Here is a 27,795-nt window from a genome sequence, read left to right on the forward strand (position 1 = left end):
GGAGCAGCCTCTTTCGCTCGCTTCATAACCTATTAGATGTTGCATATACATTTCTTCTTACAATTCATCATGCAGCAAGAAGTCATTGTTTATATCCATTTGCTATATACTCTAATCTTTGGCTACTGTGAAAGTAATCATACATCTAACACTTGCCATCCTAACAATTTGATTGAATGTCTCTTCATAATCTATACCATATGCTTGAGCATAGTCTTTTGCGACTAGTCTAGACTTATATTTGCTAAAAGAACCATCTGCATTTTGTTGAATTTTGTAGACCCACTTACAACCAATAGCTTTCTTGTCCTTAGGTAATGGTATTCAATCCCAAGTCTTATTGGCCTTTAATGCACCCATCTCCTCATCCATTGTTGCATTCCAATGATCATCCATATGTGGGGTCGTCATCCTGTAAAACTCAATAAACCTTTCTCACTCAAAATCAGGTTAGCGGGATGAGCGTAGCTCAAATTCGGGGTTACAAGGCTATGTATTTTTGGGTATTTCTTCCTCAATTTTCAGAAAATCTGCAATATTTCCTTCTTCCTATGCTGAAAATACTTCAGCGGACCTGTAGATAGGTAGAACACTTTGCCACGAACAACTTTCCAGTTCAGATATTTTTCCTTGGAACAGCCCTTCTAGGAGTTTTGAGCACTAGTCAGTTCTGACTCCAGTTGACTAGTCTGACTTGCAGAGTTGCAGACTTAGCCGACTTACAGAGTTGCAGACTTATAGAAAGGCCGACTTGATGAACTTGCAGGACTTGATTCCAGTCGACTTGTAGAACTTGACTTCTGATGCGCAGGACCCGGAGTTTGGTGACTTTCTTGCCCTGTGTGACTTGCAGAAGCTTAGCTTTGACTTAGGAGATTAAGCTTAAAAAGCTTAATGACTGAGTCGTTAGATTTCGTGGGGGGGGCCGTTTTTGTGACGTCGCGAAGAACGCGGAAGGCTCCTAAGATACTACGGCTAAAATTTGTGAAGCTTGAAGCTTTTTGAAGCTTCTAAGCTTAGTCTTAAGCCTTGTTGTAGTAATTAATTATGACATGAAGAAAGCTTATCTCTGGTTTTTCCAGACTTGATGAAGGAGATGGATGCGTGGTCCTCCGCCTACACAGCCTGGTCCTTCGCAATCTGACAGTAGAAACAGGGGTTCTTGATCGCCAGAAGTCTGCCTGTATCGACGGTTCGCGATGAGATTGACTGTAGAGCCCGATTGTTCCTGTCCCAAGAGTATCTAGTGTCAAGATTGTGGGAGAGAAGGAAGGAGTCTCGCTTGAAGCTTTCTTGCTTGCACAATGGGGGAAGACACACAAGGATGGAGGCTGAAAACAGTTTTCCTCTTCTTAGTTGTGTAAGCCAAAAGAACTCTCATACAAAGAAATAGAAGAACCCTATATATGGGTCTCAAACCAAACTCAACTAACTAAGGTGGCATACTAACTCAGCCACGAACTATAGTAGATAAGGATAGCTATCATGTAGCTATTATTCATGGGCAGTGTACCAACCGCGTCTGCAACAACTGACAAGTCGGTGACATAAATACACAACGGTCACCCTGGCGTATCACGAGTGGAGCTCGATATCTCAACACTCCCCCTCGAGCTCAATCCCAATTCCTGCACACCAAGCAGGTCTCTGAACTTGCGCAGCTTCTCTGCGCCCAATGCCTTCGTGAATATGTCAGCTACCTGATCCTCTGTGCTGACATAAACTAGATCAATAAGACCTAGTAAAACCCTCTCCTGCACATAGTGATAATGCACCTCAATGTGCTTTGTTCTAGCATGATAGACTGGGTTATTTGCCAAGTGTATACTACTCATGTTGTCACAATAAATGACAACTGGCCCATCTGTAGACTGATGCATATCATAAAGTAGCTTATGCAACCAAGCTACCTCACATGCAGCCATTGCTGCACCCCTGTACTCAGCCTCTGTGCTCGACAAGGCAACTGTAGGCTGTTTCTTGCTGCTCCAAGTGACTGCAGCACTCCCAAAAGAGAACACATATCCACTGGTAGATCGTCTATCAGAAATGCTACCAGCCCAATCAGCATCAGTGTATCCATGCAACTGTATCTGAACTCCAGTCTCATAAAATAGTCCATATTGCAATGTGGACTTCACATACCTGAGTATGCGTCTAGCCGCATCCAAATGTGATTTCCTTGGAGCCTGCATAAACTGACTTACCAATCCAACAGCATAGCTCAAATCTGGCCTGGTAATAGTCATATAAATCAAGCTTCCTACTATGCGTCTGTACATAGTAGGGTCTTCCAGAAGCTCACCTGCATCTGCGCTCAGCTTCACATTCTGCTCCAAAGGAACTGAAATAGGCTTACAGCCTGTCATCCCATATTTGGACAGCATGTCCAATCCATACTGCCTCTGCAAGAGCTGTATCCCACTTGGTGATCTAATCACCTCAATGCCCAAGAAATAACGCAGCTCTCCCAAATCCTTCATCTCAAACTTCTGCTTCAATAGCATTTTCACATGAAGGATATCTTCATCATTGTCACCTGTCATAATCAAATCATCAACATAAATGACAAGTAGCATAATACCTTTCTCTGTTTTTCTCACATAAAGTGAGAAATCTGCCTTGGAAATCTGAAAGCCAATAGTGACAAGATACTGTCCTATCTTGTCAGACCATGCTCTAGGTGCTTGCTTCAAGCCATACAAGGCTTTCTTCAACCTGCAAACAAACTCAGGATGAACAGCATGCACATAACCTGGTGGCTGCTCCATATAGACCTCTTCTTGCAAATCACCATGCAAGAAGGCATTCTTTACATCCATCTGATGTAAAGACCATCCCTTTGATGCAGCCATAGCAATGACTGCTCTTACGGTTGCCATCCTTGCAACCGGACTGAATGTTTCTTCATAGTCAATGCCATATGTTTGTGCATACCCCTTGACTACTAACCTTGCCTTGTATCTGTTCACAGAACCATCTGCATTGTGCTTCACCTTATAAACCCACTTACAGCCAATTGAATTCTTACCTTTAGGCAAAGGTACCAATTCCCATGTAGCATTTGCTTCCAAGGCATCCATTTCTTCATCCATGGCTTTCTCCCATTTTTCTTTTCCCATGGCTTCCTCAAAAGAAGTGGGTTCTGGTTCCTGTATCACTTTAACCATATATGCATAGTGAATGGCTGTAAATCCATCATATTTCAGCCTATCCACAGGATACCTAACTCTGGTAGACCTGCGCAAAGTGGGTTCACTCCCAGGTGCTCTCAAAACATCCCTGGTCTTCCTTACTCCAGGTGTAACAATAGAAGGAATACCCAACTCATCATCAATGCTCTGTTCTGAGCCACTGGATTCACCATCCACATAAGAGTGACCTGCATTCACATCAAACATGGGCTGATCAACCTTCTCTTTTCCTTTTCGTGATACCTGCATACCACTATCTGCATTACTTTGAGAAGATTCTCCTGATCTCAATCTGCCTGTCCATGGTGAAGAATGTGAACCACTGCTAGAGGATGCTCCAGGTCCACTAATATTTTGTGACTGCTGCTGTGAATTCTGTGCAGCATTACCATTTTGTGCATCTACATCATCAATCACATTTACTAGTTTATACCAGCTACTCATCTCATCAAAAACAACATCTCTGCTCACTGTAAACTTGCGAGTAGAAGGGTTATAGCATCTATACCCTTTTTGCTGCAGAGAGTAACCAATAAAGATGCACTTCTCAGCTTTTGGATCCAACTTGGATCTCAACTCATCTGGCACATGTACATAGGCAATGCAACCAAAAATTTTCAAATGAGAAATATCTGGTTTCCTACTAGTATACCTCTCCTCTGGAGTCATTCCATGTATTGCTGCAGTGGGAGTCCTGTTCATTATGTAGACTGCTGTAGCAACTGCTTCAGCCCAATAAAAATCTGGCAAGTCTTTTTCATTGAGCATGGCACGAGATACCTCTCCAATATGCCTGTTTTTCCTTTCTGCAATTCCATTTTGTTGTGGGGTATGACTGCATGAATATTGCTGCTTTATGCCATGCTCCTGCAGGAACCTTGCAAACTCATTTGAGAGGTACTCTCCCCCTCCATCTGACCTTAGGCATTTTATCTGCAAGCCTGTTTCTTTTTCAACCATAGCTTTAAGAGTTTTGAAATGCCCAAAAACTTCACTTTTCTTTTTCATAAAATACACCCAAACTTTTCTGCTATAGTCATCAATAAAACTGACAAAATAATGACAGCCTCCAAGAGATGCAGCTTTAGTTGTCCACACATCAGAGTGGATTAATTCCAATGGCTTCTTACTCTCTTGAACATGTCTAGGAAATGGTTTCCTTGCCTGTTTTCCAAACTGACAGGCTTCACATACCTTATGCATTTCTGCAACCTTGAATTTCGGCAAACCTGCAACAATACTTTGGGCCTGCATTGATTTAAGTCACTGTACATTAACATGACCAATGCGTTTATGCAAGATATCAATATCTGCAACTACACCAGTCCCATGTGCAAACATTGCTGCACTCAATTCAGACATGTCTGCATCCAATGTAAACATTCTGCCCTTCTTCTTTCCTTTTGCTATCAAGCGACCTTTATTTTTCATATCCTCAACAAAGCATCCATGAGGATTAAATCTGACCTGCAAGCCCTGCTCAACCATTTGACCAACTGAAACCAGATTCTTGGTGATATTCGGGACATGAAATACATCGGACAAGTATTTCTTTTTCCCATCCTGCATAGACAAAGGAATTTTTCCAATCTGCACAATAGGATGTGCAGTATCATCACCAGTCTCCACAAATCCTGGTTTTTCCATTTTTCTTGCATCCTCCATCCATTCTGCATGACCTGTCATGTGGTTTGATGCACCTGAGTCAACATACCATACATCATTGCTTTCTTCTGCACTTGTCACAGAATTGTTCATGTGCTGCACCATAAACAAGTGCTCATTTCTGTCATCACCCTGTCTACTAGAAGATGCATAATTTCCTTGTTGCAGTTTTCCATTCATGATGTCATTCTGCTTTTTATAGCAGTCTTTAGCCATATGACCCATTTTACCACAATAGTAGCATTCAACATTACTGTTTGCATTTTGGCCTCTTTGCCATCCACCACGACCTCTTTGGCTCCCCCTGCCACTAGAGTTACCACGTCCTCCTCCATAGGACTGGTTTTCTTGAGTTTGCTGCATATTCTGATTTCTACCACGGCCTCCAAATCGGCCTCCTCTACCTCTGCCTCTACCTCTTCCAGCATTTGAGTAGAAGACAGCTTCTTTTGAAGTTCCTCCTGAAGAAGATGCACCACCATTTCTCTGTTCCTCAGAAATTAGAAGAGCAATCAACTCCTCAAAATCAGGAAATCTTTCACGGACAGAAATGGATGTCCGAAACTGCGCATAATCCTTTCCTAGACCATTCAAGGTCACAGAAACTAAATCATCATCTTCCACTGGCGACCCAATGGAAGCAAGTGCATCTGCAATCTTCTTCACCTTCATGTGGTAGTCATTGATGCTCATACTTTCTCTTTGCACATTATGCAACTCTTGCTTGAGCTGCATTTTCCTGGCTTGAGTATTTGTGCTGTACATTTTTGACAAAGTATCCCATGCCTCCTTTGGCGTACTTGCATCCTGAATATGCACAATCATAGAGTCTGAAATGCTGATAGACAGCCAATACATAACTTTCCTGGCTCTCTCATGCCATGCTTTGAATGCCTGCATTTGCTGTTGATTGGGAACATCAGGAAGAACTGGTTCTTCTTCATTTCCTGCAACAAATTCCCAATATCCTTTTCCCATAAGGAAATTCGTCATTCTAAACTTCCATGCCTGGAAGTTGTTCTTGTCAAGCTTTTCAGTGACAATCTGTGAGAGAGAATCAGACGCCATTACAGAACACTGCGAAAAATTCTGTCACTGCAAAAACTCAGCTTCACCCTCACAAGGGCAAATCTCCAAAACTGGTGAAAGTGGTATTTGACCACACAGTCACTTCCTAGTGACGATTTTGCATCAACAGGCAACAGGGATGATTCTGTAACTCCCAATGTCTCTGCGCACAAGCATACAATGCAATTTTTACAGTAACTATTCACCGACCTGTAGAACAGTGGCTGCACAGCATAAAACTGGGCCTTTTCCTGAGTGCGTGCAGAAAACTTCCGCCTCCAAAACAGGCCCCGAAATGGCCTCAAATAAAAAAAATAAGGTCGCCAATAGCTAAAGCTCTCTCCCGCAGCATATACTGCCCTCTTGCTTCACCCCGAAGGGCGTCTCAACCTGAGACAATGCACTCCTGCAATTTCCGGCTGTGCTACCTGTAGAGATCTGCTCCCAAAACAGAAAATGAAAGCAACACTGCTCCTCTTACCAGAACACCGCAAGCTTGGCTTGCTTTCTTGAGCTCCTTACCACGAACAAGGCTCTGATACCATGTCAAGATTGTGGGAGAGAAGGAAGGAGTCTCGCTTGAAGCTTTCTTGCTTGCACAATGGGGGAAGACACACAAGGGTGGAGGCTGAAAACAGTTTTCCTCTTCTTAGTTGTGTAAGCCAAAAGAACTCTCATACAAAGAAATAGAAGAACCCTATATATGGGTCTCAAACCAAACTCAACTAACTAAGGTGGCATACTAACTCAGCCACGAACTATAGTAGATAAGGATAGCTATCATGTAGCTATTATTCATGGGCGGTGTACCAACCGCGTCTGCAACAACTGACAAGTCGGTGACATAAATACACAACGGTCACCCTGGCGTATCACGAGTGGAGCTCGATATCTCAACATCTAGATCATTTTATAGTAATATACTTGGATGATATCTTGATATTCTCAAAAGATCCAAAGGAGCATGAGCACCATGTAAAATTAGTTTTGAAAAAGCTCAGAGAAAAAGGACTATATGCAAAACTTGAGAAGTGTTTCTTCCATCAGACATAAGTGGACTTCTTAGGATACCATGTCTCCCAGAGAGGAATCTTTATGGACCCCAAGAAGATCAAGACTATTCTTGAATAGCAGACACCCACGTGTTTGTGATGTCCAATGCTTTCTTGGCTTTACCAACTTCTACTTTATATTTATCAAGGATTACTCAAAGATAGTCACACCACTCACCAAACTCACATAAACAAGTTCTCATGGACCCCAAAAGCCAAGAAGGCCTTGTAGACCCTAAAGACCACTTTCACCACCACTGCCCCAATCCTAGTCCACTTGGATCCTACCAAGCCATTTTTCTTGGAGACCGATGCATCAAACACTTCATGCATTGAAACCAAGATACATATGTCTTCTTTAATTTCCTCTTCACAACCTCCATATGCCATCTCTTGAATGCATTTTTTCTGTATATTGCTTTGTTTTATATTCTAAATTTGTGTTCCAATGATATTATACTCACTTGCATCCCCTTAGACCAATACAACCTTCATCAACTTCCAACTTCAATCTTTAAATCTTGAAGTGCAAGCTAACATGATCCACCGGTAGGGAAAAAATGCTACAAAATCTCGTGACAAGAAGAATTTCATGCTACTTGTCTTTGAAATCCATGACTTGTGCTTTCAGTTGATAACTTTGATAAATGTTGAAATGCAATGTGCCCTATCAAGAATATGCTACGAAATAGAACTTCATGCCCATCCATTCATGATTTGAGAAATATACAATGACGGATCCATGATATGCAATCAATCAAGCTATGCTTCACATAAAATAATGTATGCAATGAAGAAATTGTGCCTAGCCTATCAACATGTGCTCATGTGTCATGCAAAATGTAAACACAATTCCTTGATTATTTAAGATCCTTATCCTCACCTCTCAACACTCAACGAGAAAATATTGTACTCCGTTCCACCCACCCGAATTCTCACAATCGCTCAGGAAATGATGGTCCTCAAGATGTCGATCAAGAAAACCACCCATATCGCAACTAATGGCGTCCTTCTTCACGACCCTCAAACTCATCCAACTACCTTACCCACTTAGCAAGACTCCTAATCTAGCGATGAATATCCTAACTCTCGTGCGTGCAAGAAACAATGAGTGCTCAATGAAAGGTGCTCTCTCAAGTGCATGTGCAGCTAACATTTACTGCATATAGCTGTAGTGAGCCACCTCATGTCGTGCTAGTGCTCAATGTTGGTGCAAAACATTCATAAATCCAACCCATGGCATGGAAATATTTGGAAAAATCAGGAGATGAACCCTGAGTGTAGTGTATCGACAACTACTACATTGTCTTGATGTTAAGTGTCCACTACTATGAAGCCACTTTGGAGTATCCTGATTTTGTCACTTTTCTCTTTTGTGCTTAAAAGTTGTTGGTGTTACAAAAGATTTAGAGACAAGCTATCTTTTACAAGTTAAAACAAAGAAACGTGGTTTGGAAATAGAGCTATTTGTGGCCAACACAGTTGTGGACATGTGTGGTAAATGTGAATTGCTTGCACAAGCACGTCAAGTGTTTGATAGGATTCATATGAAAATTTAAAGTTTGTGGAATGCATTGACCATAGCATATGCTGAACATGGATTTTGTGAAGAAGCATTGATGTGTTTCAAAGAAATGCAGCTCACAGGCTAGCAACTTCATTTGGCACTAATGAAAAAGAGGATTGGAAGAGAGTTCTATGTAGATCCAGATGGAATTGCATGGAATGCACTGATTGCATGATATGTCAAGCATGGGCTTAATAAGGAAGCATTGAATTGTCTTCTTCATGAAATGGACCTTGAGAGGTCTTACTATGGATGTTACCACATTTGTCTGCAGCTTGAAAGCTTGTGGCACTTTTAATGTCTCTATTTTGGAGATGCTGGAATGTGCGTTTGAGGTGAAAGCCAACAATGGTGGCACTTTCTTGGGTGGTGAATATTTCAACAATGCACTGATTAAGCATTTTGTTCAAGAGTTCAACAAGCAAGAAGGCGTGGACATCACAAAAGATAACCTTGCTCTTCAAAGGTTGTGTGAGGCTGCTGAAAAAGGTAAAGTTGAGCTCTCTACTTCCATGAAAATAGACATACAATTTCCCTTTCTTATGGCTCATGCAACTAGTCCGAAGCATTTCAACCTCACCTTTACATGATCCAAGCTTGAGGCCATGGTGACGGACCTGATTGAAAGAACTCGCAAACCATGCAATGATTGTCTTGCAAAAGGAGGGTTGAAGCCTAGTGAGTTAGATGAAGTACTCCTGGTTGGGGAAATGACCCAAATGCCTAGGGTTTGTGATTTTGTAGCCAATATATTTAGTAAAGAGCCAAACAAAAATGTTAATGCTGGATGAAGCTATTGCCATGGGCGCTTCCATTGAAGTAGGGGTTCTTTGAGGTGACATCAAAGTTATCTTACTTTTAGATGTGCCACCTCTATCTTGTGTTTAAAAAGGGTCGACAAGGTTTTCGGGAGGACAAAGAGGATTAAAAAACAAAAGGAAGATTAGCACTAAAAAGGAAGGGTAGCTTTCTTTCTATTTTCTCCATCACATAGAGGACGAAATTGGAAGGGTGGTCGTCGAGCATGAAAAGATGGTGCCCTGAGTGGGGCTTAGCTACCAAGAATTAATTTGGCAAACTCCTCGAGTTTGTGTTGTCGTCACATTGAATTATGCAATTTGATGATGTTGAAGTTGAAGTATTGCAGTCTTCTGCTTGTTTCTAGGAACTAGAGGTTGAGCACATAGTCATAACCCTCTTCCTCATTGTTGATATAGTCCAAGCTATGGCTATGACCAAAGTCCAAGTAGTTGAATTCCTACAGCTTATGATCATACTACTACATCATCGACGGCTGAATCAGAGGAGTTTCAATTAGGGTTTTGTAGTCCATAGCCAATGCATGATTGATATTATTGGAATTGAAGAAGGGAAAGGATAGCAAACTCTGAAAAGAAATCTCATCGAGAAGCCTGCACACAATTAAAACAAAGAAAAATAACTTTTCTTTTTAGCAAACAAGAATACATCCTCTACGTTAGCGAGAAGACAAAGCTGAAAGCCAAAGTCTGAAGATTAGAGAAAAAGAAGAAGAAGCTGACATGAGCTCGAGAGGGTGGAAGACTACAATGGAAGCAGAGGGCTCGAGCACACATCAAATGGGAAACCAAAGATTGATTTGGCGATGGACATGTAATAGTTATTATCTGTTCACTGAGACCAAAAGCATGAACACCATTAACACTTAAAGGAGAAGCTCCAAATTTGGCATTGATGATAGGTGCCTTTGTTGGTCTATATCCAACCTCATGCCTGGAGAACTGAATGCGTCCAGTCATACCAGTTAAATTGGTTGATTAGAAGGCGAGCAGACAAATGGTCTGTGCAGGATGTGGTGTAACAACAGTTTTGTAACTCTGCCATGTGTGTGATGTTCATTTGAATCAACAAGAGGCTCATGCATCCTCATGCCCCATAAGCATCATGCATTCATTGAATCATGAAGGCATCAACTAGCTAGTTTTTTTTTTCTACAACTTGTGGGACAAGAAACTTTAGAAACATGGAAGTCCAAACATTGTCGTGCTAGTTATTGGGGAATAAAATGCTTGACCTACATATAAGCTTCAAGAATCGTCTCTTTGTCTTTTCTATGCAATAATACAATGGTGATTCCAAATTCCTAGCTCTTTGAGAATAATATATATCCCATCTGTGGGTACCTTCCCACCTTTGTTCATACTTGTAGATTGTCGTAACATCACATAGCCACTTTGATGACCAAGTTCTATAACCTAGAAATGGCATAATCTTAACAAGCTTCATTAATAAGATTTTACCTTAGCAATATTTTCTTACTTTTCTAGTTAAGGAATGAAAAATAATAAAACATGGGATTCTTGAGTGATGTACAAGAACGTGGAGATGAATGAGCATATCAATACTCTTGAAATGGGTACCCATAAGTTGCTTAGTGGAACTTTCTAGTTCTCTCACTTTCTATGATCCTCTCTTACTAGTAGAGAGGATGTTTGTTGTAGAGAGGGAGGAGGGTTCTTTATGGACATGTTTGTAACTATACTTAGATGTGTGTGTGAAACTTCTTAACCATGGACATATTGTGATATGCAAGCAAACTGGATAAGTAATATATATGCCATTCGTTTGATGTTTCAACGCATACCTACAGTGGGAGTCATGTTAATGTATGGGAGTCTTAAGTGGTAAATCACATGTTTGCCATGTAGTTTTGGTACTTATTTTTTGAAGTGCAATCCTACTATAGGATTTTGTGGTCTTGCTATAGGATTTGTGGTCTTGAGGATCTGCAATCCTAAGCATAACTTTTAATTGTTTAGTGGCATGTTTGCCTCTTGGCATAGGAGAGAGATCTTAGTAATCAGAAAAGAAAAGGTGATGCTTTTTTGGAATGATAAAATAGAATGGGGATGGTAATGTGGTGAAGATGGAGTCTTGCAATAAAATCTACCCCTACAATTCATGTGTGCTCTTTTCAATAAGAGAAACATGAAAATTGTTTCACTTTGTGTTATTGATGGTATGTGTCACATGTTAGAGATTTCTCATCAATGAGAGAAGGGAAATGAAATTTTGAGTGATTGAAAGACTCTTGTGTTGCAAAGGCTATGTTGAGTGTTGAAATGACTTGTTTTTTGGCTGATTTTTGTTGTTTTTGAGAGTTGAATGGTTGATTTTATGAGATGATTGATTGGTTTGAAAGTGGTTTGAGAGTGTTTTGGATGATATTGATTGTGTTTTGGAAGTTCATGATGTTTATTAGTGGAGATATGAGGTTCTGTGATATTCTGATTGGTTCTGTATACCTTCTGTATAGCTTCTGTTTTGTTCTGATTGTCTTTTGTAAGGAGGGATTGATTGATGATTGGTGAAGATTGAGATATTGTGAAAGCTTATTGAATGGTTTGTGAGAGTTTGGAATGGTTTGAGTATGAGTTATGAGGTTTTGATGACCTTTTGTAACCTTCTGTAGGTCTTCTGTAGAGCTTCTGTCTCTGTTCTGTTCTGTACTGTAGCTATTCTGGTACTGTTCTGTAGACTGTTCTGTATGCTTCTGTATATGTTCTGATGGATGAGAGTGTAGCTTGGGAAGGTTTTCTAGCCTTGGAAAGAGGTGAATACAAGTGCAAAAGAGCTGAAAGAAGTGAAAACTCAAGTAAAGATTGGAGTGAAGTGACAGTAGTGAGCTATGAAAAGACACTGTAGTGGCTCTGGTGACTCTTCATATCAGACATACCTCTTAGGAGGGGTATCCACGACCTAAGAAGGATTATTAAGAGTGATTATGAGATATTGTAGTGAGGATATGATGTATTATTGATAGAGAGAGAGAGAGAGAGAGAGAGTCAGAGATAGTCAATTCTATTAAAACAGAGTGATTGTATATGAGAGATTGAGAGAGAAGACTATGAAGATATTAAAGATGAATACTATGTGATGTATTTCCATTCAAAGATAGTGTATTCCTTTGCTTTCTTTGTTATATTGATGGATTTTGTGAAGATATTGAAGAATATGGTTGATTCTATCAAATCCGTGGAAGATCTACATGATGCTGCATGAAGATTTGTTGTGCCTGGTGTTCTTTTCTTCATTGTGATCATATGAAACCTAATAAACAAGCTTGTTGATGTTACAAGATAGATTTTCTTGCAAGAGAATTCCCTTTTCCTTGGTGTTCCTCTTGGGGCTCCATGTTTTTGGTGCGCAGCCGGGGAAACTTGCCATCAACAAGCACCAGAAGAGGCTGAAAATGAAGGAAATGGCATTGCCAAGAAGAGAAGAATTCAATGGATGTTTGTAAAGTTCCTTCTTCCACTGATGAGTTGGAATTTCTCATAATCAAAGCCACTTTCCACAAGAGGTTCATCCCACAATGGCGGAAACACATCACCATCATGATGCATGCTTTATGTGGTGGACAGTTTCCTCTTCCTATTGAAGCAGCAGAAACTTGTATCTTGGTGGCAAACTGTTTGGGAATAAATTGAAGAGCAGAAACAGAGAGAATGACCATACATGGAAGACTTGGCATTCATTGAGAAGTTTCCAGACATCATCAAGTGGGAGATTGTGAAGAAGCTTCAGGAGTCTTGGTCTGTAGAGGTGCACAAGGATAAGAAGGAAAAGAGTTGGAATTTGTTCGTGGATGCTCAACAGCAAGATATGTGGGATGCTTGGTGCACTGATAATCTTCTGTTTGTTCAATTAGCAACCCACTGGAAGTTGGTAGACAGAGTGTTCTTTACAACGTACACTGTTGAAACCATCAGAAGCTGGCATTACTATGATGATGGCACCACCACAATGCTTAGACGGATGCATTTTGACACCTTCAGAACCGAATACCTTCCTCTGTGCAGTGGCATGAAAGCAGAATTCAGAGACGTTGAAAAGGAAGAATTAGAAGAAATGTTGGCAAGAGAGTCCTCCAGAGACTGAAGCCTTCTGTTAACCCTGTGTGGAGCACTAACAACATAGTGGAGCCAACCCCCTGATGAATGACGCAATAAAGAGGCAAGCGTTAGAACGAGTCCAGAGGTACGTGAGAAGAGAGAAAGCAAAAATCAGAGCCGAGAACAAGCTCGCTACAGAAGCCGCCTTTGACGCCCTTGCGAAAGTCTTTACAGAAGTCCCAATGGCACATCAAGCCCTTCCTCCTCCTGCTGGAGGTCCACTTCCAAGCCAGATCCGTCCTGGAAATATTGATGATAGGCCAGCGAATGTAGTCCCGTTGCCAGTTTTTAAGGGAGAGTACAATGAAGACCCCGATCTTCATGTAGCAGAGTTTATGGTAGCATGTGAGGCTAACAATGCCAGAACCCTTGAGCATTGGTTAGCAATATTCCCCGCCACTTTCAAGGGTGTGGCATTTCAGTGGTATGAGAGACAAGCAGCATGAACTTTTGGCACATGGCACAACCTGAAGTTGGCTTTCCTCACTAAATTCAGGCGTGAAGGTTTTGAAGAGCGGATGCAAGAGGAATTTATGAACCTAAGTCAGTCCTCTGGAGAAAGAGTAGAAGCTTATGTCTCACGAATGGAATCCATCCTGAAGAGATGGACTAACCATAATCTAGATGATGGCATTCAGAAGGGGGTGTTTCTCAGAGGATTACAACCAGAAGTCCGTAAGTTTGTGGAGCTGCAAAGACCAGCCACATTGCAAGCTGCAATAGAAGGTGCAAGATTGTACAATGAAGTGGAAGCTAGATTGGTGATGAATCCCGGAAGAGGAGTCCTACCTCCTCTGATGCCAGGAATGATGTACCCACCAAATGCAGTCCCAGGGATAGTCCCTTACCCCTACCAACAGATGCCCCCAGTATCACAATACAGTGCACCAAATCCACAGTGGCCACAATCCATGCCTCAAATGATGGTTCAACCACAACAACAATGGTCCCAACCAATTTCCCCAATGCCAAATCAGCAGCAACAGTGGAAGCCTACCAACTGGAGCCAACAGCCAACAGTTCAAACAGGAGCTCTGAATCAAAATCAGAGCAGAGACCCCTCTGCACCAGTCCAACCTGTTTATGCAGTGATTACAGAGACTCCTCAAAACCCTACTGCCAATACCTCAGGAGGAGAAAGCTTGAAGGATTACTTATCCAACTCAATTGCAAATATAAAAAAGGAGTTGATGGATGTGATTACAGAACAGCTACAGACACTGAAAGTGAATACCACTAGCATATCCAACGTTGCAGGAGCAGGAAGAGATGTGATGCGATCAAATACTTGGTGTGGTAAGTGTCATCAAGCAGGCCATTTAGCCACTGAATGTACACGAAAACCAACCATTCCTGGAGCCTTCTGTTCCTATTGTTTGTGGAAGAACCATACAGAGGACATTTGCTTTCTAAAGGAGATGCATGATAGGAGAAGGAAGGAAGAGGACACAAGATTCAACTTGCTGGAATCCAAAATGACAACACAGGATATTGGACCCAAGCCTAGGGAGTTTGGTCCTAATTTCGGACCCAGAAGATTTCCATCCCAAAGTTACAGAGGAAGACAGTCTGGCGGTGTCGAAGGGTTTCGAAAGCAAAGTCGCAACCACAGAGGACTTTGAATAATTTCAGGATAGAAGATCAAACAAGTAAATAATCAAGATGAGAAAATGATCCCAAGACACTATTTCAAGAAGAAGAAACTTGAACAGCCTCTGAATTGTCAGACCCAGAGATAGTCATCAATTGTGGCTAATAAATCAGATTTGCACTTAGTAATTTGAACTTGTCGTGTTTTCTTTGGCAAGACGGAACACATCTCCATCAATTGAAATCACCTTTGAAACATTCAAGTAAGCCAGGCAGATACTGCTTACCCTCCACACCAGCACCAATCTCCAAACAGCAGCGCCTAGAAAACATGGCAGGATAAGTAAGCAAGAACTCAGAGAGAAAAAGACCAGCTGGCCAAGCATAACATCTAGTGCTTCCTTCCAGCAAGTTTGAGGAGACCCTGATTGTTATTACCAACTCTTTTATTCTGGATGCACGAATCTTTCCTACAGCATCAATAATTTTAGACATAACATCATCAGAAAATGAATATAGGTATGATTTATAGCATCTTTGTGCTGCATCCTCAGAGGCCCATGTTTCCTTGTCTCTTTCCAAAGGTCAGGAATCAAGAAACCGTAGATCTTTAGCAAACAGTCAAATGTTGCCTGAACCACGAGATGTAGGCACAAGGCGGACAGTGACGGACCCACATTTCCTGAAAACCAAATCAGTGTGTATATGCAACATCTCGATAACAGCTGTTGTCAATTGTCAAGATCCCTCCTTGCTTCTTTACATCACAGACCCTGCAAAGGTTGGATCTGTGTAAGAGCGAGGGCTGAGACATGGAATGCCTTTGGGAAACAAAGAAACGTTCAGGATCCTGACAAGCTGTGTCGAAGTTGACCAGAGAGAACCTTGAGCTATGCAAGCGAGTCAAGCGGCTTTTCATCAGACAAGCGAGCTCTATTGCTTCGGCAACGCTTTGCCCTATCTCGTTATCATTTGGGATTGCAGGAGCAACATTAACAAGTAGATGATCTGCACCTCTGGTTGATTCATCTGCTGAGTCTGTATCATCAACAGCTTTTACCTGGTTTTTCCCTTCTTCTCTCTCAGCATCCGAAGGGGCCTGTTTGAAATTCGATCATCTACAGCAAGCACGGAGTTGCTTCGACAACCTCACGACCAACATATCATCGTCGTATGTCGCAGACGTGTTCTGGAGCTACGAGCCAGACGGCAAGTGGAACCGCCATGGTGGAAGATCTAGTTCATCAAGGATGGCTCTAAGCCTTTCTGCTCCAAGGTTGCAAACCTTGCTTACCCCGGGAATGATCTCAACGACCTCTGCTCGTACGTCCTCATATGAATCCAGTGAGGAATTCCCCTCCTGTTCCTCTATCTTCACTGTTTCTTCCCCAATCCTCTCTCTTGCATACGACTTCAGCACTCAGTCCCCCATTCAGAGCTTTTTCCCCCTTTTCCAGATTGCCGAGCACTCTTCCCAAATGCCATGCTCTGTTCCTCCCTAGCATTCGATCTCTCCCTAGCATTCGATCTTCCTCTCCGATTGCAGGTCACCAACTATAGCTTCTTTTTCCTCTGTTAGTAGGCCTGGATGAAGGCTCCGATACAGCCACCCAAGGTGGTCTCCATCATCATGTTCCAGGCAATGGTGCATTCAGCATCGGAGGAAAAACAGGCACTAAGACGGTGGGTTGACAGCTTACAAGCTTTCACTACCTCAGAGGGAACTCCAATTCATAATCAAGAAGAAGGGATTTCGCTATTCTCTGCGCTTCATCTTCAATCCGTCATCTCGCTCACTTCTCTCTGATTTTGGCTCATTGGGTTTTCGTTTTCTGCAGCCGCTAATTTCCTCTCCTTCTTCGTCTTCTGTTCCACTGTCATCGATTTAGCAGCTTCATTAAACTCCCTCGTTGGCTTCATCTTCAACTTCTTCGTTCCCTTCTTTGTTGCAGTAGACTGGTTCTCGATGACAAGACCATAACAAAAACTCCCTGACAACGCTTGGAGCACACCTGGCAGCTTCTATGGCTACAAAGATTTCCTTAGAACGCTCTCACCTCTGTCTCCGGAATGCGTGTCCTTCCTTCAATATGAAGGTCTCCCCACTCTCTCTCGATCTCCCTCCGAATACAGGATTCCTCCCTGATTTCCCATTTCTAGCGCAATACTCCCCTTCAGCACTCCATCTGCGCTTAGAGCTTTCTTAAGCTTTTTTTATCGTTTTCTTCCCTTTTTCCGATTGCAGAGCACTCCCCTTTTCTCTAATGCTCTGTTCTCCCCTATTAGCGTAATTCCTCTCCCTCTTTTTCTGTCACATACGCCTCTTTTTTCCCTCCCTCTTTAGCTTTTCAAAAATCCTTTTCTTTTTTTAGTCTCCTCCTTTCCTTTCCATTGAAAAAAGCTCATCTCCCTTCCTTTGTTCTAGCGCAGAGTAAACCAAAAGGTCACCATGAAAATGCTGAACAGACACAATCTGAAATTAACACAATGTGTTCCTTAAATCCCGTCCCACAGGCTTAGAGTACATATGTCCAACCACCGCCCGCACATCAAAGGAAACACTCCAAGCTCAATTAACAACAGGAAAGCAACTTTGAACAATGTCATCAAGTAATTCAGCACAACATGTCTTGCCACAGTTGGAGCAGCCTCAGTCATTGAGCTCAAACCGTGAATCCGTGTCAATGGCTCCCTTCTGCTGAGTCTACGAGCAATAGTGCTGATGGATTTTGACAAGCAATGGTTCCAGACCTTTTTGCAGCAACATGTATCAACATAGGCTGAAAGCATCTCATCATGTTCACCACTATGCCTCTAACTCCTCCTCACTATACTCATGCATAGAAAATAAATGTAAACACAACAACTAAGTATATACAAAGTATCAAATCACACACACAATTTTTGGGTGGTTTTCACACCTCGAATGCGCAGCAATACGACATCCACCCCCTCTAATCCTGCGCATCCTCCGGATGGGCCAACTTCCCATGATCGTTATCATCAAGATCCACAAACAGATCAATCTCTTCATTATGCATTTCCGGTAGTTCAACAAGATTATCTGTCATATCATCTATCTCTTCCATTGGAGTTTCTTGTCGTTGCTCTTCTCTTGAAAATTCTTCCAATGCATAATCCTCATCATCTCTTTTCTTGAAAATCTTGATTCTTTTTCCAGCAATAGGCACTCTAAGCACTGTCCCATCCAATTCAGTCAGCTCATATGTTGCATTATCAAAGACATGTCTGACTATATACGGCCCAAACCATCTTTTCACCATCTTCCGAAGTGCAGTATGCTGATTTTCAAGGCTGCTATCAAAGACCAATACCCAATCTCCCTCTTCTATTGCTCTAGGCCGTAAGCGATGCCTACTGTCAAACCTGTCCTTATTCCTTAGTCTAGCAACCTTTAACCTGTCAATAGCTAGATGAATATCTTCAGGTCTCCTCTCCAACTGTCGAATCCGAAGAGCTAAGAGCTCCTCTCTCGTCAAATCCTCCTGCCAAGGTAAAACTGACCAAGTCAAAGCACAAGTCTCAATCGGCATAACAGGTTTCTGACCATACATCAACTCTGCAGGCATATATCCTATGGTAACACTATGAGTCGTACGATCAGCCCACAAAGCAAATGGTAGAAGTCTTGGCCATTCTCCAATCCGTCCTCTGCATGCTTTGGCTAATGCTTTTACTATCGGCGGGTGCCCTCTTTCACTCTTCCCGTTTCCCTTTGGATTGTATGCTGTGGTTAGAGCCAACTTGATTCCTAGCTGAGAGAAAAACTCCCTAGCTTCATCTGCATCTAATTCACCACGGTCCGCAGTGATCTTACCCACACAACCATACCTGCAGAAAATTTCCTCCAATAAGAACTTACACACTACACTAGTGGTCTTCGTTCTCAAAGATCTGCCCTTAACATGATTAGTAAGATCCTCTCTAGCCAAAACAATGTATCTCATCTGCCATAAACCCATAGGCATGGTAACCAAATCAACTACCCACTTATAATGAATGCATAGCGGATAGGTCGGATGAAGCTCATCTCTATGACGCACTACTGAATACATCTGGCAGTCTCTGCAAGTCTCAACAAAGTGAGAAACATCTCTATACATGCCTTTCCACCAATATTTCTCCTTGATTTTCTCATAAGTAGCCCATACTCCTCTATGACCAGCCCAAGGACTCTCATGAAACTCCCTCATCACCTGTAACTGTGTCTCTCTATCGCAGACAACCCGCAAAGGTAATCCACCTCTTTTCTTCGGATGCTTCCAAAGAAATCCATCCTTGAGAAAATAACCATAGGCTTTCCTTCTGATCTTCTTGAACTCTTCATCTGTCCATTCATCTCTTTTGCTTAGTGTACTAAGGTACCTGCCAATCTGCAACCAATCTCCAACATAGAGCTCTTCTGTGAAAGCCACAATATCATAGACATGACAAACATGATCAACCATAGTGGCTGAAATTTCTACATCATCCTCTTCTGCAAGTAGAGTCTCCTCATCATCATATCTGGCTCTAGACAACATATCTGCCACTGGGTTATCCTTTCCTGCTATGTGTCTAAATTCCGGATTTAATGACTTGATGTATGCAATCCATCTCAACATGGCTATATCCGGAGTAGAGCAACTCGTGATCATACCAATCAATGGCAAGCAATCTGTCTCTACCACAACTGAAGCTCCAATAAAGTACTCCTTGTCACATTTGAGAGCCGTGACAATCCCCAATAACTCCCTCTTGATTTGCGGATATCTCCTCTGTCTCCCGTTTAGGACTTTCGCCCCAAACCGAATAGCATACCTATTTCCATCTGCATCATCTTGACCCACAGCCCAACCTATGCCAATTGGACTAGTGTCAACTGTCAATACAATGGGCCTATCACAATTATAATCCGCTTTCCTGAGAGTAGGAGCATTCTGCAATAACTTCTTCAATTTCCGCATGGCTTTAGTGTGGCTCTCATCCCAATAGAATTTCTGCCCCTTTCGAAGCAGCTGATACAAACAATCTGCTATGTGTGCAAAATGAGGTATCCAAATCATATAAAACACACAAGCACCAATGAATCTCCGTACCTCTGAAGTAGTAGAACAAAACTCTGCAATCTTGCCTATAGCATTCACCTTATCAGGTGAGGGTTTCCTGCCATAATATCCACACATATGCCCAACAATAACAACCTCATTCACTCTAAAAACAGATTTTTTCCCTGAAAGTGTCAAGTTCACTTCTTCTAGCCTGGCCAAAATCTTCTCACATGCTGAAATATGATCAGCCACAAAGTATCTGCATCCCTGCTCATTTAGGCTCTCATTCTTCTCTTCTTCTGCACACCCCTTAATGGGCACATCATCCAAGAAAGGCATAGTAAGCTGAGGTATGTAATCACGAAGGACCTTATGCATGGCATTCATCATATGCGCAACAGAATTAGTGGCACCTTGAGGCAAGGTACACATCCTAACAAGCCCAATAGGAGTTCTCATGGTGGTTATATCCCTGCTTTCCAAAGCCAGCTGAAACTGATCATATCCTGAATACAAATCACCCAAAGAATAGATGGCACGGCCAGCAAATGCCTCTGCAAACTCATCCACAACTGGACCTATACCAACATTCCTGATAGTAACTCTGTTCACTGGCTGCATGTCCTGAATAAATCGAAGAGTACCATTCTTCTTCGGAACTGTAAACCACCTGTTTGAGTATGGTGCAGATGAAGGCTCAAGGATTCCCATCCTGATTTTCTCATTCAACAAATCAATCAGCTTTGGCAAGTGTGCTTTAGGCACTGGAATAGGTCGGAGATTCCATGGGATATGAGGAATAGTAAAAATGACCATAGGAGCAACAATATCAGGATTCACACATCTAATCTCATGTGGGAAAAAAGCAAATCCCCTTCCATGACGCTCAAGCATATCCTAAAAGCATTGCTTCTCTATGGGTAACAAGAAATCACCATTTCCAATTTTCAATTCAGCAAGTGTCTCTGCTGAAAATTTATGACCAATATGCTCCGGATTCCTCAAAATTTGCTGTTTAGCTGCCCTCTCTATTTGCTGATCACTGTCAGGTGGAAGCGGTACAGCAACCGGCTTCACCTTCTTATCCACAGTTTTGTATTTCGTGTCAACCCTGGCTTCATTATGCTCTTCTGCATTACATAAACCTTGCTATAAATCAACAATTCTGCACTCCAATGGCTGAATATTCTCAGCCCTCTGCTCTATGGACTGCACAGAAACAGCCCCAAACTCTGAATGCTGAAATATTTCAGCAGTAAACTCTGTTGGCTGAAAATTTTCAGCCTTCTGTCTCTCTGAAAGCTGATCATAACTAGCTGGAAACTCTGTTTGCTGAATTTCTTCAGCACTCAACACTCTTTGCTGAGTTACCTCAGCCTCTGACTCAATCTGTGACATAAAATCTGCAATTTCATGAAACATGTCCAGGGATTGCACTAATACATTACCATGACAATTCAGCATATCAGTTTTCAGCATATCTCCCATCTCTGCCATCGTATCTGCACAAATCACACTGTCATACATACCATCTATGTGCTCATCATCCTCCAAAATTCTTGCATTTTTCAAATTTTTCTCCTTCCTACATATATACTGCCTGGCAACTCTAGACAACCTAGAAGTCTTCTGATAACTCATCGAACTGTTTGCTGAAATCCCAACATAACCGGAGGAGAAAACACTGCTGCCAGGAGGCGAGAACTCCAATCTCCTCTCCTCTGTACCACCGTCGTCTTGCGAAACAGCGGTACCTAATGAAAACCCGAATCCCTCACAGTGGGCAAGGGTGCATCTCTGAGAGTATCTCTGTTTCTAACATGGTTCACACATACAGTCATAAACTGAACTGCTCTCATACCATCTTTACTGCGAATCCGTGCATAAGCAGATCCATCATCCATGACCTTTGTTTCCATGCGCATCTCTGTAATGAATGGCTGACCAAGAATAATGGGATAAGAGCATGAATCCTACACAAAGATATGAAAATCCTCCTCTACATCACCAATAGAAACCCTGACACTAGGGCAAGCAGCATATAAATCACCTGCAGTATTATTGGCGGCTCCTAGAAGAAGTAGCAGGCGCAGTCGAAGCAAACTGCTCCTTTAACTTACCCACCAACTCCGCTTTGACTGACTCCAGTGTCAAATCTGTGATGCCTTTGATTATGTCATCAAGAGAAGTAGGTACCGATGGAGCGGATGGTTTTGGAGCAGAAGGTATAGGCATCGGTCGTGGAACAGGAGGAATAGGTGGAGTAGAAACAGTAGGCACTGGCATAGGCCAAGAAACTAGCTGAGGAGGAGAAGAAATAACAGGGATAGAAGTAGGCATAGGAGTAGATGATGGTGTAGGTGTCATGGAACCATTCTGTAGGCGAGTCTTCCATATCCTCCTCTTGGTCAAAGTCGAGACTGCATCCTGAGCATCCTGCCAATCAGTTTTAAGACCCATAGGCTTCGTGCAATCTTCAAGAAGCTCACCCAATTCTTCTTGAAGAGCAGGATCTGCAACTTGCAAGAAAAGCTCAACTTTTTCAACATCCAATGCTCTTTGTTCAATAGCATCAAGCTGACTATACCTCTCTTCGAATTCTCGAATCAACTCCGAAGCAACAAGACCTTTGTTTGGCATGTAGACCCACTCTCGGAATGACCGCCGAGTAGCCATACCAAAGTCCTCAAGGAAGTATTCTTCTTTCAGAGCCTTCTTAAAATCTTGCCAATGTGTATTTTGAATAAAAAGATCAGTCACTTTTGTCCTCAAAGTAGGTGTGACAAGACGAAGGAAGTACTTACTCATAAGTCCAGCAGGAACTCCAAAAAACCCCATCTTGATCTCGTATGTCTTCAAATATGCTGAAACATTACGCCCGTCAAATAGCTTCTTCTCACTCTCAACTGCTTCAATAGCCTTAGTCGCGTTGTTTGCATTCTCCTACTCTGAATAGAGTTGTCTTTGCTGAGACAACTGCTATTGATGCAATTGTTGTTGCTGCTACATATACATTTGTGTTTGCTGATTTTGGAGCTGCATATACATGGACATATTCTGCAAAATCTGTTTTAGATCCTCCGTTGAAGTACTTGACACAGCAGTCATAGATGGAGCTGAAGTAGAGGCAGCTGGAATTGTAGAAGAAGCTGAAATAGAGGCTAAAGTATCTCCCATCTTGAAATTTCTGTGACGCTTTCACGTCGGGTTCACCAAAGATGTCGAAGGGTTTCGAAAGCAAAGTCGCAACCACAGAGGACTTTGAATAATTTCAGGATAGAAGATCAAACAGGTAAATAATCAAGATGAGAAAATGATCCCAAGACACTATTTCAAGAAGAAGAAACTTGAACAGCCTCTGAATTGTCAGACCCAGAGATAGTCATCAATTGTGGCTAATAAATCAGATTTGCACTTAGTAATTTGAACTTGTCGTGTTTTCTTTGGCAAGACGGAACACATCTCCATCAATTGAAATCACCTTTGAAACATTCAAGTAAGCCAGGCAGATACTGCTTACCCTCCACACCAGCACCAATCTCCAAACAGCAGCGCCTAGAAAACATGGCAGGATAAGTAAGCAAGAACTCAGAGAGAAAAAGACCAGCTGGCCAAGCATAACATCTAGTGCTTCCTTCCAGCAAGTTTGAGGAGACCCTGATTGTTATTACCAACTCTTTTATTCTGGATGCACGAATCTTTCCTACAGCATCAATAATTTTAGACATAACATCATCAGAAAATGAATATAGGTATGATTTATAGCATCTTTGTGCTGCATCCTCAGAGGCCCATGTTTCCTTGTCTCTTTCCAAAGGTCAGGAATCAAGAAACCGTAGGTCTTTAGCAAACATTCAAATGTTGCCTGAACCACGAGATGTAGGCACAAGGCAGACAGTGACGGACCCACATTTCCTGAAAACCAAATCAGTGTGTATATGCAACATCTCGATAACAGCTGTTGTCAATTGTCAAGATCCCTCCTTGCTTCTTCACATCACAGACCCTGCAAAGGTTGGATCTGTGTAAGAGCGAGGGCTGAGACATGGAATGCCTTTGGGAAACAAAGAAACGTTCAGGATCCTGACAAGCTGTGTCGAAGTTGACCAGAGAGAACCTTGAGCTATGCAAGCGAGTCAAGCGGCTTTTCATCAGAAAAGCGAGCTCTGTTGCTTCGGCAATGCTTTGCCCTATCTCGTTATCATTTGGGATTGCAGGAGCAACATTAACAAGTAGATGATCTGCACCTCTGGTTGATTCATCTGCTGAGTCTGTATCATCAATAGCTTTTACCTGGTTTTTCCCTTCTTCTCTCTCAGCATCCGAAGGGGCCTGTTTGAAATTCGATCATCTACAGCAAGCAGGAGTTGCTTCGACAACCTCACGACCAACATATCATCGTCGTATGTCGCAGATGTGTTCTGGAGCTGCGAGCCAGACGGCAAGCGGAACCGCCATGGTGGAAGATCTAGTTCATCAAGGATGGCTCTAAGCCTTTCTGCTCCAAGGTTGCAGACCTTGCTTACCCGGGGAACGATCTCGACGACCTCTGCTCGTACGTCCTCATACGAATCCAGTGAGGAATTCCCCTCCTGTTCCTCTATCTTCACTGTTTCTTCCCCAATCCTCTCTCTTGCATACGACTTCAGCACTCAGTCCCCCATTCAGAGCTTTTTTCCCCTTTTCCAGATTGCCGAGCACTCTTCCCAAATGCCATGCTCTGTTCCTCCCTAGCATTCGATCTTCCTCTCCGATTGCAGGTCACCAACTATAGCTTCTTTTTCCTCTGTTAGTAGGCCTGGATGAAGGCTCCGATACAGCCACCCAAGGTGGTCTCCATCATCATGTTCCAGGCAATGGTGCATTCAGCATCGGAGGAAAAACAGGCACTAAGACGGTGGGTTGATAGCTTACAAGCTTTCACTACCTCAGAGGGAACTCCAATTCATAATCAAGAAGAAGGGATTTCGCTATTCTCTGCACTTCATCTTCAATCCGTCATCTCGCTCACTTCTCTCTGATTTTGGCTCATTGGGTTTTTGTTTTCTGCAGCCGCTAATTTCCTCTCCTTCTTTGTCTTCTGTTCCACTGTCATCGATTTAGCAGCTTCATTAAACTCCCTCGTTGGCTTCATCTTCAACTTCTTTGTTCCCTTCTTTGTTGCAGTAGACTGGTTCTCGATGACAAGACCATAACAAAAACTCCCTGACAACGCTTGGAGCACGCCTGGCAGCTTCTATGGCTACAAAGATTGCCTTAGAACGCTCTCACCTCTGTCTCCGGAATGCGTGTCCTTCCTTCAATATGAAGGTCTCCCCACTCTCTCTCGATCTCCCTCCGAATACAGGATTCCTCCCTGATTTCCCATTTCTAGCGCAATACTCCCCTTCAGCACTCCATCTGCGCTTAGAGCTTTCTTAAGCTTTTTTTATCGTTTTCTTCCCTTTTTCCGATTGCAGAGCACTCCCCTTTTCTCTAATGCTCTGTTCTCCCCTATTAGCGTAATTCCTCTCCCTCTTTTTCTGTCACATATGCCTCTTTTTTCCCTCCCTCTTTAGCTTTTCAAAAATCCTTTTCTTTTTTTAGTCTCCTCCTTTCCTTTCCATTGAAAAAGCCTCATCTCCCTTCCTTTGTTCTAGCGCAGAGTAAACCAAAAGGTCACCATGAAAATGCTGAACAGACACAATCTGAAATTAACACAATGTGTTCCTTAAATCCCGTCCCACAGGCTTAGAGTACATATGTCCAACCACCGCCCGCACATCAAAGGAAACACTCCAAGCTCAATTAACAACAGGAAAGCAACTTTGAACAATGTCATCAAGTAATTCAGCACAACATGTCTTGCCACAGTTGGAGCAGCCTCAGTCATTGAGCTCAAACCGTGAATCCGTGTCAATGGCTCCCTTCTGCTGAGTCTACGAGCAATAGTGCTGATGGATTTTGATAAGCAATGGTTCCAGACCTTTTTGCAGCAACATGTATCAACATAGGCTGAAAGCATCTCATCATGTTCACCACTATGCCTCTAACTCCTCCTCACTATACTCATGCATAGAAAATAAATGTAAACACAACAACTAAGTATATACAAAGTATCAAATCACACACACAATTTTTGGGTTGTTTTCACACCTCGAATGCGCAGCAATACGACAGCGGTAGTCAGAGATCAGAAGTGGAGTGTTACAGATGCAGAGAAAAGGGACACATCTCACCAAATTGTCCAAATCCCAGAAGGTCAGTGGATTACAAGCCCTTATGCAGTCGATGCAAAGGAGAAGGCCACACTACAAAAGATTGTCCAAGCCCAGTCGCAGTGAAAAACAGTGCTACTGATAGTCCGGCCAAGGCCCAAGAGCCTACCTCCAATTTAGTGGAATTGGAAGTTGCTGCCATCACGCGTGCAAAGAAGAAGGAACCACCTATCCAGAAAGAAAACAATCCTCCTGCCAGAACAGTGAAGTTCAATCTTCAACCAGAAGAACAGAACAGAACAGAGCCTGACAGTGCCGTACAAAGCACTACAGTGCCACAGAGAGTTACAGATACAGTTCCAGAGACAGGACCAGAGGTCCAGGAGATAGAAGAGGAGGAAGTGCCACAAGTGGCAGAAGAAGTTCCTATGATTCCCCTGTTGGAAGAAAAAAGGAAAATGAAAATGGGTGTTGCCCCATTCCCTAACCGGTTAGAGAAGCCAGTGGATCCTATTAAGGAATAGGATCTGGTCAGAGATCTAGATACCTTTAAACCAAACCTCACATTCCGACAATTATTAGTGTTGTCTCCCAGTTGCCGAAAACGGTTCAAAAGTATATTGACAAGAAGACGTGGATTAAGGATTGCTCCCTCAACAGCAACAAAGTCCAACAAAGCTCCAGAGCCTGTAAAAGAAGTGGACGTGGCTAACACCTTCCTAGATCCGGGTACCCCAGAGACTGGCGTGTGGATAGAAGGCTACTTCATTGCAAATGCACTGATTGATGGAGGTTCATCAGTGATCATTATGACGGATGTGACAATGAAGGATCTAGGCCTACAAGGTGTGCAACCAACCCAATGGCTCATCAGATTGGCGGATCAAAGCAGAATCAAGCCTTTGGGCATTCTCCCATATGTGAAGACTACAGTGGCTGGAAAAGATTATTGGCTAACCTATTTGGTGGTGAAGCCAAACTCTTATGGTACATCCTATCCCCTATTACTGGGCAGACCATGGCTTTTTGAAGCCAGAACAAGGACGGATTGGTTCAAAGGAACTTTGACCTTGGGTAGAGGACCCAATAAAGTGGTGCTGAAGTTATATGGTGCTCAAAAAGGACATGGATCCACCTCCTTGGAATTATCTTCTGACTCCTCTAATGAGGCTACAGATGGAAAATCAGCAGACGAAGATGCTTTCAAACAGATCCTTCCCAAGAAAACAGTGGCACGTTCCTTAACAGTGGATATTGTAAGCCAACTCCCAAAAGATGCAAAGCCATTATCAATAGGAGAATACTTCCTGCCTGAACCAGGAACGATTCCTAAAATCACTTCTGACAGTGAGATAGAAGCATGGATGTACTACTCTCCTTGTTACATGGCCATAGCAGAGTCAGACACAGAGGCATAAGATGAAACAGAGAACCTGTTCTTCTCTTACATAGCTCCTACAGAGCCAGAGACAGAGAC

General features: G+C 42.6%; 1 protein-coding gene across 1 annotated transcript; it reads left to right on the forward strand.

Moving 5' to 3' along the window:
• Positions 1–8,794: 8,794 nt before the first annotated feature.
• LOC148011474 (uncharacterized) lies at positions 8,795–9,136 on the forward strand. The gene has a single exon (XM_087670376.1). It carries the CDS (start codon positions 8,795–8,797, stop codon positions 9,134–9,136), a length of 342 nt encoding a protein of 113 aa, XP_087526502.1.
• Positions 9,137–27,795: the final 18,659 nt, after the last annotated feature.

Source organism: Lygodium microphyllum, chromosome 28 (genome assembly GCF_053477565.2).
Source record: "Lygodium microphyllum isolate KBCC chromosome 28, Lygodium_microphyllum_v1.1.10, whole genome shotgun sequence".
Classification (NCBI taxonomy): domain Eukaryota; kingdom Viridiplantae; phylum Streptophyta; class Polypodiopsida; order Schizaeales; family Lygodiaceae; genus Lygodium; species Lygodium microphyllum.